Source organism: Ranitomeya imitator, chromosome 1, assembly GCF_032444005.1.
Source record: "Ranitomeya imitator isolate aRanImi1 chromosome 1, aRanImi1.pri, whole genome shotgun sequence".
In the NCBI taxonomy this organism is placed as follows: domain Eukaryota; kingdom Metazoa; phylum Chordata; class Amphibia; order Anura; family Dendrobatidae; genus Ranitomeya; species Ranitomeya imitator.
Window position 1 is genome coordinate 347,595,838 of NC_091282.1, and position 15,771 is coordinate 347,611,608.

The window sequence follows — 15,771 nt, forward strand, 5'->3', positions numbered from 1 at the left end:
CTGTGCCATATAGTGCTCTGCACCGTTCATTATTGCCCCATAGCTGTGCCATATAGTGCTCTGCACCGTTCATTATTGCCCCATAGCTGTGCCATATAGTGCTCTGCACCGTTCATTATTGCCCCATTGATGTACCATATAAAGCTGTGCCATTGCTGCTGCTGCAATAAAAAAAAAAAAAAAAAGCCATACTCACCTCTCTTGCTTGCAGCTCCCGGCGTCTCGTCCCGGCGTCTCTCCGCACTGACTGATCAGGCAGAGGGCGGCGCGCACACTATATGCGTCATCGCGCCCTCTGACCTGCATAGTCAGAGCGGAGCGACGCCGGGAAGACAACGGCGCCCGGCGTGTGGATCGTGGACAGGTAAATATGAGATACTTACCTAGTCCCGGCGCTCCTGACGCTGCCCCTGCCTGTCACACTGTCTTCGGTGCCGCAGCCTCTTCCTCTATCAGCGGTCACCGTTACCGCTGATTAGAGAAAGGAATATGCGGCTCCACCCCTATGGGAGTGGAGTCCATATTCATTTTTCTAATGAGCGGTCCCACGTGACCGCTGAAGAGGGGAAGAGCTGCAGCACCGAAGACCGTGGGACGGCAGGGGGAGCGCCAGCATCGCCGGGACTAGGCGAGTATGCCTCAGCGCCCTCTCCCCCTCACCCGCCGACCCTGCCACCCACCGTGACTCGAGTATGAGCCGAGAGGGGCACTTTCAGCCCAAAAATTTGGGCTGAAAATCTCGGCTTATACTCGAGTATATACGGTATTTTATTGAAATAAAGACACAGGGTGTTGTAATAGTTTATTATACTCTCAATCCAATTGAAGACCCTTGTTATCTGAAACAAAGTTAAAATAAAAAAACAACAATATCCCATACCTCTCCGATGCTCAGTCATGTCCCACGATGTACAGTGGGGCAAAAAAGTATTTAGTCAGTCAGCAATAGTGCAAGTTCCACCACTTAAAAAGATGAGAGGCGTCTGTAATTTACATCATAGGTAGACCTCAACTATGGGAGACAAACTGAGAAAAAAAAATCCAGAAAATCACATTGTCTGTTTTTTTAACATTTTATTTGCATATTATGGTGGAAAATAAGTATTTGGTCAGAAACAAAATGTCATCTCAATACTTTGTAATATATCCTTTGTTGGCAATGACAGAGGTCAAACGTTTTCTGTAAGTCTTCACAAGGTTGCCACACACTGTTGTTGGTATGTTGGCCCATTCCTCCATGCAGATCTCCTCTAGAGCAGTGATGTTTTTGGCTTTTCGCTTGGCAATACGGACTTTCAACTCCCTCCAAAGGTTTTCTATAGGGTTGAGATCTGGAGACTGGCTAGACCACTCCAGGACCTTGAAATGCTTCTTACGAAGCCACTCCTTCGTTGCCCTGGCGGTGTGCTTTGGATCATTGTCATGTTGAAAGACCCAGCCACGTTTCATCTTCAATGCCCTTGCTGATGGAAGGAGGTTTGCACTCAAAATCTCACAATACATGGCCCCATTCATTCTTTCATGTACCCGGATCAGTCGTCCTGGCCCCTTTGCAGAGAAACAGCCCCAAAGCATGATGTTTCCACCACCATGCTTTACAGTAGGTATGGTGTTTGATGGATGCAACTCAGTATTCTTTTTCCTCCAAACACGACAAGTTGTGTTTCTACCAAACAGTTCCAGTTTGGTTTCATCAGACCATAGGACATTCTCCCAAAACTCCTCTGGATCATCCAAATGCTCTCTAGCAAACTTCAGACGGGCCCGGACATGTACTGGCTTAAGCAGTGGGACACGTCTGGCACTGCAGGATCTAAGTCCATGGTGGCGTAGTGTGTTACTTATGGTAGGCCTTGTTACATTGGTCCCAGCTCTCTGCAGTTCATTCACTAGGTCCCCCCGCGTGGTTCTGGGATTTTTGCTCACCGTTCTTGTGATCATTCTGACCCCACGGGGTGGGATTTTGCGTGGAGCCCCAGATTGAGGGAGATTATCAGTGGTCTTGTATGTCTTCCATTTTCTAATTATTGCTCCCACTGTTGATTTCTTCACTCCAAGCTGGTTGGCTATTGCAGATTCAGTCTTCCCAGCCTGGTGCAGGGCTACAATTTTGTTTCTGGTGTCCTTTGACAGCTCTTTGGTCTTCACCATAGTGGAGTTTGGAGTCAGACTGTTTGAGGGTGTGCACAGGTGTCTTTTTATACTGATAACAAGTTTAAACAGGTGCCATTACTACAGGTAATGAGTGGAGGAAAGAGGAGACGCTTAAAGAAGAAGTTACAGGTCTGTGAGAGCCAGAAATCTTGATTGTTTGTTTCTGACCAAATACTTATTTTCCACCATAATATGCAAAAAAAATGATAAAAAAAAACAGACTGTGATTTTCTGGATTTTTTTTTCTCAGTTTGTCTCCCATAGTTGAGGTCTACCTATGATGTAAATTACAGACGCCTCTCATCTTTTTAAGTGGTGGAACTTGCACTATTGCTGACTGACTAAATACTTTTTTGCCCCACTGTATATCCATCTGAAGGGGATAAATCAGGGGTGTCAAACTGCATTCCTCGAGGGCTGCAAACAGGTCATGTTTTCAGGATTTCCTTGTACTGCACAGGTGATAATTTAATCACCTACATAAATAATGAGTTGTTGATTAAATTATCACCTGTGCAGTACAAGGAAATCCTGAAAACAAGACCTGTTTGCAGCCCTTGAAGAATGCAGTTTGACACCCCTGGGTTAAATAATTTTAGAAGCAGGAGCTCCGCTAATGCAGCCGCTCTTGCCTGTAAAATCTGGGGAATGAATGGGAAGAAGGGGAATGTAGCTACCTAGACTTGCGGTGCTGCGCCCCCTGCTGGTATAAACTCAGATGAACTCGAGCGTGAGAAAATATTCAGAAAAATTCCCACGCTCGAGTATATATATACACACACACACACATACACACATATATCCCTATACTATGTGTAGACATTTATTCTATCTTTTCTAATAAAACCTGTCCGTGTGATTTTACTGTACACCGCACTGAATTGCCGTCTTTTCTATAGAACTCCGCTGCGTATTTCTCACAAGTCACACTGTTGGTTCGTGTATAATCCGTATTTTTCTCACCCCCATTAACTTTCATTGGCGTATTTTTTGCACAATACGCTGATAAACGCAGCATGCTGCGATATTCTACGCGCCCGTAAAATACAGCTCAGAAATATATGGCAGATAGGAGCTGCCCCATAGAGAATCATTGGTCTGTGTGCAATGCATAGTTTTTGCGCCTCTCATACATCTGTAAAACTCGCTAGTGTGACCCCGGCCTAACATCGACAAGAGACTTTTGGCTCACATAGCAAATAATGGCGCGATCCAGCAGGTCACAACCTGCAGAAGACCGACTGGAACGGCGCCGGTAACAAAAGAATATGGCAGCTGGTAAGTAAAATACTAGGTGCATAGAGGTTAGATTAGTGACACCACTCCAGCAGTACAATTTAACTCCTTTACCCCCCCACCCCACCAAACCTGTTTTCACAAAAATGACTAGGCCAAAGTTTACAGTGTCACTTTATAGCTCTGGAATGCTTCAATTGATTCCACAGATTCTGAGACGGATTTCTCGTGACATATTGTACTTCACGAGAGTGGTACCATTTGTTCAATGGACTTGTGTTTATTTGTGAAAAACAAATAATCATAAATTTGTCAAAAATTTCGCAAATTTACAAAATTTTAATTTTGATGCCCTTAAACCAAAAAAATTATGTTACACAAAATAGTTAATATCCAGCATTTCCCACATGTTTAGCTTACACGCAGCATAATTTTTAAAACAATTTTTTTTCTTAAGAAGTTAAGACGGGTTAAAACTAAGCCAGCGATTTTTCATTTTTCCAAGAAATGTATTCATTTTCACAAGGGTAAGGAGAGAAAAAGGACTCCAAAAGTTGTTGTGCAATTTCTCCTGAGCACCCAGATACCCCATATGTGGGAGAAAACTACTAAGGCGCACGGCAGAGCTCAGAAGGGAAGGAGCGCCGTTTGACCTTTTAAACTCAAAATTGCCTAGAATCATTAGCGGACACCATGTCATGTTTGGAGAGTCCCTGATGTGCCTAAACATTGGAAACCCCCACAAGTGACCCCATTTTGGAGACTAGACCCCTCAAGGAATGTACCTAGATGTGTAGCGAGCACCTTGAACCCCCAGATGCTTGACAGAAGTTTATAAGATTGAGCAGTGAAAATAAAAAAACAAAATCTTTTTTCCCCACAAAAATTTTATTTATTTAGGAAGCATAGCAGAAGAAAATGGACCCAAAGATTGGTTGTGTGATTTCTCCAGAGTGCGCCGCCAATACCACATATGTGGGGTAATACTACTTTTGAGGCACAGTGCAAATTTCAGAAGGAAAGAAGCACCACATGGGAATTCAGATTTTGCTGGATCGGTTTCAGGGTGCCATGTCACGTTGGCAGAGCCCCTGAGGTGCCAGAACAGCAGAAACCTCTGATATGTGAACTCATTTTAAAGAACTATACCCCCCAATGAATTCATCTAGGGGTGCAGTCATCATATTGACACCACATGTGCCTCACTGAATTTTATACCATTGGGCGGTAAAGAAAGAAGAAATTACATTTTTACCGCCAAATATTTTTTTTTTTACCCCAGAGCTTTTAATTTTTCTTCACTGAACGGGTTAACTAGGATTACATTTTTATAGGGTGGGTCATTCCAGAAGTGGCTATACCAAATATGTGTACATTTTGGTTTTGTTGGTTTTTTTCCATAAAAATATACAGTACTTTTTTTTTTCAATGTTGTGATTTTTTTTTTTTTTTTTTAAATATTTTTACAACTTTTCACTTTTTCCCACTATGGGACTTTCACTTTTGGCAGTCTGATCACAGTTGTAAAGCATAGCATTGTGGGAGCATTGCTATGCTTTGCAACAGACAGTTACAACGGACAAGTTAGTTAGATCATACACTGCACATGATCTAATTAACCTGTTAATGCCTGGTGACCTGGATGTCGTCATGACAGCATCCTGTCACCATGGCAATGAACGGGGCCCGTGATGATGTTGTGGGGGCACAGTTCAAGGGACAGAATGGGATCCCTCTCTCTGCCTTCCAAATGCCGCTATCGATATCGTGCTGGGTGTAAGCTGTCAGAATCGCTAAATACCAGGCGGCGGTCGTGAGCACTGCTCCTGTGCGCGCAAAATCGCCTGGACGCATCCATACGTCCAATGTCGGTAAGGACTTATGGACCTGGACATATGGATACGCCAAGGCCGTGAAGGGGTTAAAAAAAACCACTGGAGTGAAGATTTAAGAATTATTCTGTAGCTTTTTCCATCGCTATAACTTATTTCCTAAAAGCCATTTGGCATGAGGAAGGATTCACACTTAATTTTTCTTTATTTTACCAGATTCGTCGGTAACGAAGCTTTGTGTGCCTTAATTTAAATCACCAGACACTTCCAATTTCTTCTCCTTTAGGGCAGGGGCAGACAACAATAGATTCTATCATCCAAGAGAATCGCAAATGACACTCTGATCAAACTGTGATTCGATTATCTCAGATGAGGAAAAGATGAAGAAAAAAAATCAGAGTGCACTCATACGTCATCCGAGTGCAGCCCCATCTTTTCCACACACTCATTGATTTGCTTGCAGAGTGCAATCCGAATATAGGATCAAAACCAGTCATGCAGCAATTTTTACCTCAGACAGACTCTGTATGAGGAAGAAATCTGACATTTGCACGGCCCCATAGTCTGGGTGCGATCCACTGTTTTGCCTGATTGCGCTCTGACAGCAAAATACATTCATCTGCATGAGCCCTAATAGAAACACATTTTCCATTTAGCTTTTGGAGAAGTCAGTAACACAGAAGTTCACTTTCTTCCCTACACTGTGGATGTTTCTTCAATGTTCTCCATTAATGGGACAACTGTCTGTGTGTTTTTAGTTTAGTAGATAATGTTTTCCTAATTGTGACAGAACAGCTCATCAACATTAGTAATCAATGCACAAATGTATCTAATTCTAAAGGGATCACTTACTATTTCCTGCAACTATAAGGCTACTAGCTATTGAACCCGTTCTACGCCCGGGTGGCGAGCATTTATATTGGTATATGGTCTCCATCCTGGTATGTGCTGCTCCCATCCTGCACCCCCATTCTGACATGTGCTGCTCCCATCCTGCACCCCCATTCAGACATGTGCTGCGCCCATCCTGCGCCTCTATTCTGATGTGCTGCACCCATCCTGCACCCCCGTTCTGTCATGTGCTGCTGCCATACTGCGCTACCGTTCTGTCATGTGCTGCTCCCATCCATATGCTTCATACGCTGCTCCATAAAGGTTTATGGCCCCATAAGATGTCCCATAGTATATGCCCCCGTACACTGCTCCATTATGGTTGATGGCCCCCATAAGATGCTCCATTGTATATGCCCCCGTACACTGCTCCATTATGGTTGATGGCCCCCATAAGATGCTCCATTGTATATGCCCCCGTACACTGCTCCATTATGGTTGATGGCCCCCATAAGATGCTCCATTGTATATGCCCCGTATGCTGCAGCGATATATATATATATATATATATATATCACAAAACAAAAAAAAAAAAACATACTCGCCTATCGTCGCTGGGCGCCGAGTGCTGCGGAACCTGAGCAGGCGGGGACACCGGCGCGCTGTGGGGGTCGGGTGCCGGAGTCGCCGCTAGCTCAGGCCCCCGACACATGCTATATTCACCTGGCCTTGATCCAGCGTTGCCCACCGCTCCGTGTTCCGGCTCCTCTGGCTGTGACTGTTCAGTCAGAGGGCGGCGCGCAATAAGCGCGTCATCGCGCCCTCTGAACTGTGAACGTCACAGGCAGAGGACCCGGAACATGGAGTGGCGCGCAGCGCTGGAACGGTCACGGTCCCTGCCTCTCCAGTGGAGATTGCGGTGTGCGTTCAGTGTTTACGCATACCGCGTTCTCCTGGGAGCGTCACTCTGTGGGGTCCAGACTGCGCCGGCGCTTGCGCAGTCCATAAAGGCTTCAGACAGAGTGACGCTCCCAGCGTTATATTATAGATGTGCACACGTATTCTGGTCCACTGCGGATTTTTCCCGCAGCGGATTTGATAAATCCGCAGTGCAAAACCGCTGCATATTTATCGCGGATTTACCGCAATTTTTCTGCTGATTTCACTGCGGTTTTACAACTGCGGTTTTCTATTGGAGCAGCTGTAAAACCGCTGCGGAATCCGCAGAAAGAAGTGACATGCTGCGGAATATAATCCGCTGCGTTTCCGCACGTTTTTTTCTGCAGCATGTGCACAGCGTTTTTTGTTTCCCATAGGTTTACATTGTAATGTAAACTCATGGGAAACTGCTGCGGACCTGCAGCGTTTTCCGCAGCATGTGCACATACCCTTTTTATTATTATTATTATACATTTTTATAGCGCCATTTATTCCATGGCGCTTTACATGTGAATACGGGGCAAATATAGACAAATACATTAAACATGAGCAGATAACAAGGCACACGAGTACATAAGGAGGGAGGACCCTGCCCGCGAGGGCTCACAGTCTGCAGGGGGTGGGTGAGGATACACTAGGAGAGGGAAGAGCTGGCTGTGCGGCTGTTCAGTAGGTTGAGGATCACTGAGGATACCCTTAAGACATGAGACTGCTCCAAGTGGACCCAGGTTACTCAAGGTCCCCGTTCACACAAGTGGATATCCTTCATTGACATGTCAGCAAAGAATGCTTGTATAAATATCACAGCTAGACTGTAACGATCATACATACAGTCATGGCCGAAAGTGTTGGCACCCTTGAAAGTGTTCCAGAAAACGAAGTATTTCTCCCAGAAAATTATTGTAATTACTCATGTTTTGTTATACACATCTTTATTTCCTTTGTGTGTATTGGAACAACACAAAAAAAAAAAAAAGGCAAATTCAGACATCAAAGACATCATTTCACACAAAATTGCAAAAATCGGTCTGGACAAAATTGTTGGCACCCTCAACATGGTCACCTCTCACTTTTTAAAGAAGGGGAGACTTAATATAATTTGGGGAAACTTTATCCCATATAACTCACCATAGGCGAGACTGCTCAACATAGCATAATTAATAAAGCTCCACGTTGCAAGTGTACTGATATACAGTTAGGGCCAGAAATATTTGGACAGTGACACAAGTTTTGTTATTTTAGCTGTTTACAAAAACATGTTCAGAAATACAATTATATATATAATATGGGCTGAAAGTGCACACTCCCAGCTGCAATATGATAGTTTCCACATCCAAATCGGAGAAAGGGTTTAGGAATCATAGCTCTGTAATGCATAGCGTCCTCTTTTTCAAGGGACCAAAAGTAATTGGACAATGGACTCTAAGGGCTGCAATTAACTCTGAAGGCGTCTCCCTCGTTAACCTGTAATCAATGAAGTAGTTAAAAGGTCAGGGGTGGATTCCAGGTGTGTGGTTTTGCATTTGGAAGCTGTTGCTGTGAGCAGACAACATGCGGTCAAAGGAACTCTCAATTGAGGTGAAGCAGAACATCCTGAGGCTGAAATAAAAGAAAAAATCCATCAGAGAGATAGCAGACATGCTTGGAGTAGCAAAATCAACAGTTGGGTACATTCTGAGAAAAAAGGAATTGACTGGTGAGCTTGGGAACTCAAAAAGGCCTGGGCGTCCACGGATGACAACAGTGGTGGATGATCGCCGCATACTTAATTTGGTGAAGAAGAACCCGTTCACAACATCAACTGAAGTCCAGAACACTCTCAGTGAAGTAGGTGTATCTGTCTCTAAGTCAACAGTAAAGAGAAGACTCCATGACAGTAAATACAAAGGGTTCACATCTAGATGCAAACCATTCATCAATAACAAAAATAGACAGGCCAGAGTTAAATTTGCAGAAAAACACCTCAAGAAGCCAGCTCAGTTCTGGAAAAGTATTCTATGGACAGATGAGACAAAGATCAACCTGTACCGGAATGATGGGAAGAAAAAAGTTTGGAGAAGAAAGGGAACGGCACATGATCCAAGGCACACCACATCCTCTGTAAAACATGGTGGAGGCAACGTGATGGCATGGGCATGCATGGCTTTCAATGGCACTGGGTCACTTGTGTTTATTGATGACATAAGAGCAGACAAGAGTAGCCGGATGAATTCTGAAGTGTACCAGGATATACTTTCAGCCCAGATTCAGCCAAATGCTGCAAAGTTGATTGGACGGCGCTTCATAGTACAGATGGACAATGACCCCAAGCATACAGCCAAAGCTACCCAGGAGTTCATGAGTGCCAAAAAGTGGAACATTCTGCAATGGCCAAGTCAATCTCCAGATCTAAACCCAATTGAGCATGCATTTCACTTGCTCAAATCCAGACTTAAGACGGAAAGACCCACAAACAAGCAAGACCTGAAGGCTGCGGCTGTAAAGGCCTGGCAAAGCATTAAGAAGGAGGAAACCCAGCGTTTGGTGATGTCCATGGGTTCCAGACTTAAGGCAGTGATTGCCTCCAAAGGATTTGCAACAAAATATTGAAAATAAAAATATTTTGTTTGGGTTATGTTTATTTGTCCAATTACTTTTGACCTCCTAAAATGTGGAGTGTTTGTAAAGAAATGTGTACAATTCCTACATTTTCTATCAGATATTTTTGTTCAACCCTTCAAATTAAACGTTACAATCTGCACTTGAATTCTGTTGTAGAGGTTTCATTTCAAATCCAATGTGGTGGCATGCAGAGCCCAACTCGCGAAAATTGTGTCACTGTCCAAATATTTCTGGCCCTAACTGTATGTAATACTGTACCACTGACATAACATTTCCCAATCTGGAATTCTGTGTTCCTAAGTGGGCACTTTTATCCCTGTTATTCATTCTCTATAGAGCTGCTGGAACAGCATGCGCACTGCTGCTCCATTCTAGTAGGAAGAAAACGTCCCCGTTCTGTTAATCAATGAGGATCCTAGTGTTTGGACCCCAAACAACCCCTTTAAGGGCCCATATACACATTGGACTAATGTCAGCAGAACCTGCCACCATCAACGGGTTCGGATGACGGTCTAAAGTGTATGGCGGTGTCGGCATGTCCCATTTCAGATTGCAGAGAGGTTTTACTGAGCACTTGGAAGTTCTGCTCTCCCTCTTTTTTCCTTCTATTGTTGCCGATAGCATCGTTCTCCCTGAGAGAAGCAACCGGCTGACATTTCAGTTGGCGGCTTTCTCATAGAGAACACATTAGCGCTGGGGTGAATAAGCGCTCCTGTGTAGGACGTGTGGGCAGAGATGGCCGTCCGTCAAACGACTGTTCGACAACCATCTAATGTAGATGGTCAGCCATAGGCTATGGTCACACAACAGCATGACAACACAGAAGAAAAAGCTTTAAAAAGAAGTAAATGACAAAATCTGCATAGGACTGTGCCAGAAATGTGTCAGTGTTTTGTTTGTATCACCAGTTGTGGATTTTAATTGTTTGACACTTATGACATAACATTTGAAGAGATTATTGCACCGATCAACTTTAACCCCTTAGTGACAGAGCCAATTTGGTACTTAATGACCGGGCCAATTTTTGCAATTCTGACCACTGTCACTTTATGAGGTTATAACTCTGGAACGCTTCAATGGATCCCGCTGATTCGGAGATTGTTTTTTCGTGACATATTGTACTTCATGTTAGTGGTAACATTTCTTCGATATTACTTGCGATTATTTATGAAAAAAACGGAAATATGGCGAAAATTTTTAAAATTTTGCAATTTTCAAAATTTGTATTTTTATGCCCTTAAATCAGAGAGATATGTCACGAAAAATAGTTAATAAATAACATTTCCCACATGTCTACTTTACATCAGCACAATTTTGGAAACAAAATTTTTTTTTGTTAGGGAGTTATGAGGGTTAAAAGTTGACCAGCGATTTCTCATTTTTACACCATTTTTTTTTTTAGGGACCACATCACATTTGAAGTCATTTTGAGGGGTCTATATGATAGAAAATAATGAAGTGTGACACCATTCTAAATCCAGGGACACAGGTGAGTATTGTAGGGTCCCCGAATCCCCCTATTTCTCTGTCCTCTGATGTGCGATCACATCAGAGGACAGAGAATTACACTTAGCTTTTTTTTTTTTTTTTGCGGTCGCCGGTAAACAGTTAATTACCGGCGATCGCAAAACAGGGGTCGCTAAAACCGACCCCCGATCATGCTCTTTGGGGTCTCGGCTACCCCCGGCAGCCGAGACCCCAAAGATTCTCGCGGGGCCGGCTGGCGGGCGCATGCGCCCGCCATTTTCAAGATGGCGGCGCCCACCGGGAGCCACGAGGAGCATCGGGGGAGATAGGTTAATTACCGGCAATCGCAGGCAATCGCAAATGCGGGGTGGGTTAAAAAACCTCCGAATCATGTTCTCTGGGGTCTCGGCTACCCCCGGCAGCCGAGACCCCGGAGAAAATCCGACTCTGGGGGGCGCTATTTACTTTTTCCACAGCGCCGTTAATTAACGGCGCTGTGGTTTAAGTACCCTTAGCGGCCGCCGTTAAAAGGCGTATCGGCGGTCGCTAAGGGGTTAGACGTCTTGGACAGATGAAAAATCGTCTGTTTTTTTCTGGATGAAAACTGGATGTTTTTTTTTTTTTTATACAGTCATGCACTAGATGATACCAGTTAGGCTACTTTCACACATGTGTTGTGCACCGCACATTGCTATGCAACGTTGCGGCACAAGCAGCGAAAGCGCCACACAACGGGGGCAGCGGATGCATTTTTACAGCGCATCTGCTGCCCCATTGTGAGGTGCGGGGAGGTGGGGGCGGAGTTCCGGCGGCAGCAAAAAACGTTACATGTAATGTAATGCACGACGGTTGCGACGTGTGTTAATGCATCGCCAATGTTAGTCTATGGGGCAAAAACGCATCCTGCAGACAACTTTGCAGGATGCGTTTTTGCCCCTAAATGACGCATTGTGACGTATTGAAAAAAACGCCAGTGTGAAAGTAGCCTTACCACATTCATGCCCTCTCCTTAAGAAAGAATATCAGAGGGATGGGGGCCAATATCCCCACCCATCATCTGCACTAGCTCTGGCGCCAACAGGATATTACAGTGCATGGCGTGGAGCAGCAGAGTGGCAGGTGGTCGCTGCCGATACCTGCAGCTCGACTCCGTAACTGGTCACCATAGCCCGGAGTGCTGCTTTCGAGCGTCCAGGCCCCCATGTACGATCTGCCACTAATAACAAGCACACCTGAATGTGGGGGCTACCGCTGCACCCCAATTGCGATCATTGAGTACAACCTTTATCCTCTGTGCTTTCCCCATGGGGCATCCTATGGACAGAAGAGCCATGATGGTTATGTAGCCTCCATAGGCCGCAGCCTGTGCGCCCTGCCCTCTGGATGGCGGCAGCACCTGCCAGGGAGCGGGCTACTGTCTGGGCTCTCCTGCTAACTGCCGGCACATAGTAATGGCGCCCTCACCTCGGAACACGTCGTACCAGGCCTTCTTGCACCTCTGGTGCTGCACGCCATTCAGGTGTTTCTTGCGGTTGTGAAGATTGTCCTGGAAGGAGCGGTCGCAGTAGTCACAGAAGTAGCGGCGGCCCATGGCGAGGACCCCGGACTGCGTCCAGCCGCTCCCCCCTCAGCCCCGGCTCTGCTCCGCGTCACGGCTACTCTCCAACCTCGTATTGTTTACAGCAAAGTACTTGGCTACGGCACAGGACGAGTTAACGCAAGCGCAGAGTCTGGTCATGTGACCGGATGTTGTCGCCTTTTTATTACGTCACGGAGAGGCGCTTCTCTTTTGCCCGGACTATCACGTGACTGTGACGTCACGCCGCCTTCTACCAGCTCCATCCGAGCCTCTGCTCCGCCACCATGTCTCTGCTGAACACCGTGTACCGCTCCGTCTTCCGCCGCACCTCCACCTTCACCCTCAGCATCGTGCTCGGGGTGGTGCTGTTTGAGCGGGCCTTTGACCAAGGAGCCGACGCTTTGTTCGAGCACCTCAACCGAGGGGTAAGGGCACAGGGGTGACCGGTCCAAGGGCACGGCGGGGTCAGCTGTAGAGCGGACACTGATACCGGGGGAACCGACCTATGAGAGGTCAAGGGCAGAAGCCGAGCACTGGAAGGAGGCCATGCAGTGTGCGGATAGCGCCGCCTCTGTCACGTGGAAGTAACTGCAGCTGCCCCATCTCGTGTTAGGTGCCATTTACCGCCGACATTATTATTATTGATTATTATAGCATGGCACTTTACATGTGAGGAGGGGTATACAGTACCGTAAGAACAGCTCCGTGATCCTCACTGGGCATGCTATCCCTTCTGGGGTCTGCGCCCCACCTCCTTCAGTTATCACTGTCATTGGTAACCTATGCATTGTTGCTTCAATCAATTATGGACTTAGGCCCTCAGTCCTTGATTATTTGGGTCTGAGGCCTGATCCCTAGTGACTGTCAATCTTTTGGATACATTTTTTTTTTTTGTACAACCCCCTGTCAGTGGGATTGTGCACCGTAACCTACAGACAGTGTCAGGTCGGCGCCGTTATATTGATTGAACTGATACCTCGGTGATGAAACCCGTCTTGTGGTTGTTGTTTAACTCCAAACTGGAAATAAAGATTAATGATATTCTCGTGCTCCGGGGCGGCCTGTGGGGGAGGGGGTCTTCATGTGGTGCCCTGATTAGATATTTATAATGAAGACTGCTGACAGGTGACTGATCACTGACCTGCCCCCAGTCCACATAATGAATATATACATTCTGGAAAAAAAAAACCTTGTGCAGGCGCCAGCCGTGCACCTGCTCTGCATCATAATCGCATGCGTACTGTGATAATAATAAATTTGCTTGAGGTTATCCTGATGGATTTTTTTTCATACCACTTGAAAATGGTTCCCTCCGTGCAGTAGCAGTTATCAGTGTATATAGAGGTGATCCGATGGCTGCTATTGTGTAGGCGACTCCATCTCGGGGGGAGAGATTTTTTTTTTTTTGACTGCTATACCCCTTTTGCCACCCCCGTGTTTCGTGTGTTGTTTGATTGTTTTGGTTTTCTGAAGGTAATTTGTGAATGGGGTTAGTTTAGTATGGCATCAAGCATAACTAATATACTAAGGCTTATTGGAGTTTCTTTCATTGTTTCCACATGCATTATGTTTTGATGTCCGTAGAGGGGAAATGTTTCCCAAAAGAAAATCTTTAATGTAATCTTAAGTGACTTTCTATCCTGATTTTAAAAATGTTAATACGTGTTTAGTGAAAGTCAATAAAAGGTAATTATTAAAAAAAAGCCATATCAGAATGGCTGTATAATAATGTTTTGAAGGTGTACCTGCTAATAACTGGATTGTTCACTTTCAGGTAAGATGACCCCAAGCACTGCAAAGTTCCAAAAATAATGAAGAGCAGGTACTTGACCTGTCTGTGTTTTTACTTGCAGCGGTGATGACACGTTGACAGCGCACATTCCTGCTGAGGCCAATCACTAAGCGCGGCGGCTCTTGACGTCTACTCAGCACAGCCCCTGAGCTAAGTGATGAGCTACAGCGGTTATGCAACTTGGTCAATGTGATGTTACTGCTGCAGCAAAGACAGTCCCTGGGGCTAGCTCCCTTCTATGTCCTAGTGTTTTAGATCCACTGATCTGAAGTGGACAACCCTTTTAAAATATTTTAATCCAGCTAAAACTGAATTAAAATACTTAGTTTAGGATTATATGGCCGTTCTGACATAAATTTTTGAAAATAAGTACACTAGTCTCATAAGGTCTAAGGTCTATGTAATAATGTATATAATTTGGATTCTAATATACGGTTTAATATGAGCTCTATTTTGTATCAATTAATTTAAAATCCTTCTTGGTATTTCTAGAAAATGTGGAAGCACATCAAGCACCAGTATGAACAAAATGAAGAGTAAGAGTTCAAGAGGTCCAGAACACCTTCCCGAATCTTACACAGTGGATCTTTCCCAGGATTAGATTGTAGGGGACAAGTCTCGCCTGCTTTGTGACTTCTTAGATGCACCTTTTGTTCAGAAAACCTCTACAACGTCATCTTTTCCTTGCTGCTATGGATTGATGGAATCAGAATTGGCATAAAACTCAACAACTTCTGTAATAAACATTCTTATTTAATATCCAGTGGTTGCCTTTGTTGGTAGGTTATCTTCACACGTGCTGTTGTGACTTTGTTTGAAGAGTACATTAAAATGGTGTCCATAAAATTACTATAAAATGCCAGAACAAGTCACCCAGTTTTTACTTGAGACAGTGCAATAATTAGTCAAAAATGGCTCCATGAACATTAAATACTTAAACCTGCTAGAAATGTTTTTACACAATAAGGTATGTGCACACGTTGTGGATTCTTGTTTGGATTTTTCTGTGCAGATTCAGAAAAATCCTCAGGTAAGACGCCGTACATTTTACCTGCGGATTTACCGCGGTTTTCACATGCATTTTTACATCTGTGGATTCCAATTATGCAACAGGTGTAAAACGCTGCGAAATCCGCACAAAGAATTGGCATGCTGCGGAGAATAAACCGGAGCGTTTCCGCGTGGTATTTTTCTCTTCGCCACAACAGCACCCACTGAGAGAGGGGATCCGCCCCTAGGAACAGTAAACCTACAGAGAGATAAAAGGGGCGGCCCCCCCTCGCTCCTCAGTTTGTTTCCTGTTCCTAGACAGGAGACCTGCAGAGAGAGTTCCCTGAAAT

General features: G+C 44.9%; 2 protein-coding genes across 2 annotated transcripts in view; one reads left to right on the top strand and one right to left on the bottom strand.

Moving 5' to 3' along the window:
• ZMAT5 (zinc finger matrin-type 5) overlaps positions 1–12,796 on the bottom strand; it is a 36,017-nt gene extending 23,221 nt beyond the window's left edge. Inside the window, exon 1 of the mRNA XM_069760083.1 lies at positions 12,525–12,796. Coding sequence (XP_069616184.1) covers positions 12,525–12,651 — 127 coding nt within the window. The 5' untranslated portion in view covers positions 12,652–12,796. The remainder of the gene's footprint in view (positions 1–12,524) is intronic.
• Positions 12,797–12,842: 46 nt separating this feature from the next.
• On the top strand, positions 12,843–15,288 carry UQCR10 (ubiquinol-cytochrome c reductase, complex III subunit X). The gene is made up of 2 exons (XM_069760086.1): positions 12,843–13,064; positions 14,924–15,288. Exons 1-2 carry the CDS (start codon positions 12,924–12,926, stop codon positions 14,969–14,971), a joined length of 189 nt encoding a protein of 62 aa, XP_069616187.1. The 5' UTR covers positions 12,843–12,923; the 3' UTR covers positions 14,972–15,288.
• The last annotated feature ends 483 nt before the right edge of the window (positions 15,289–15,771 follow it).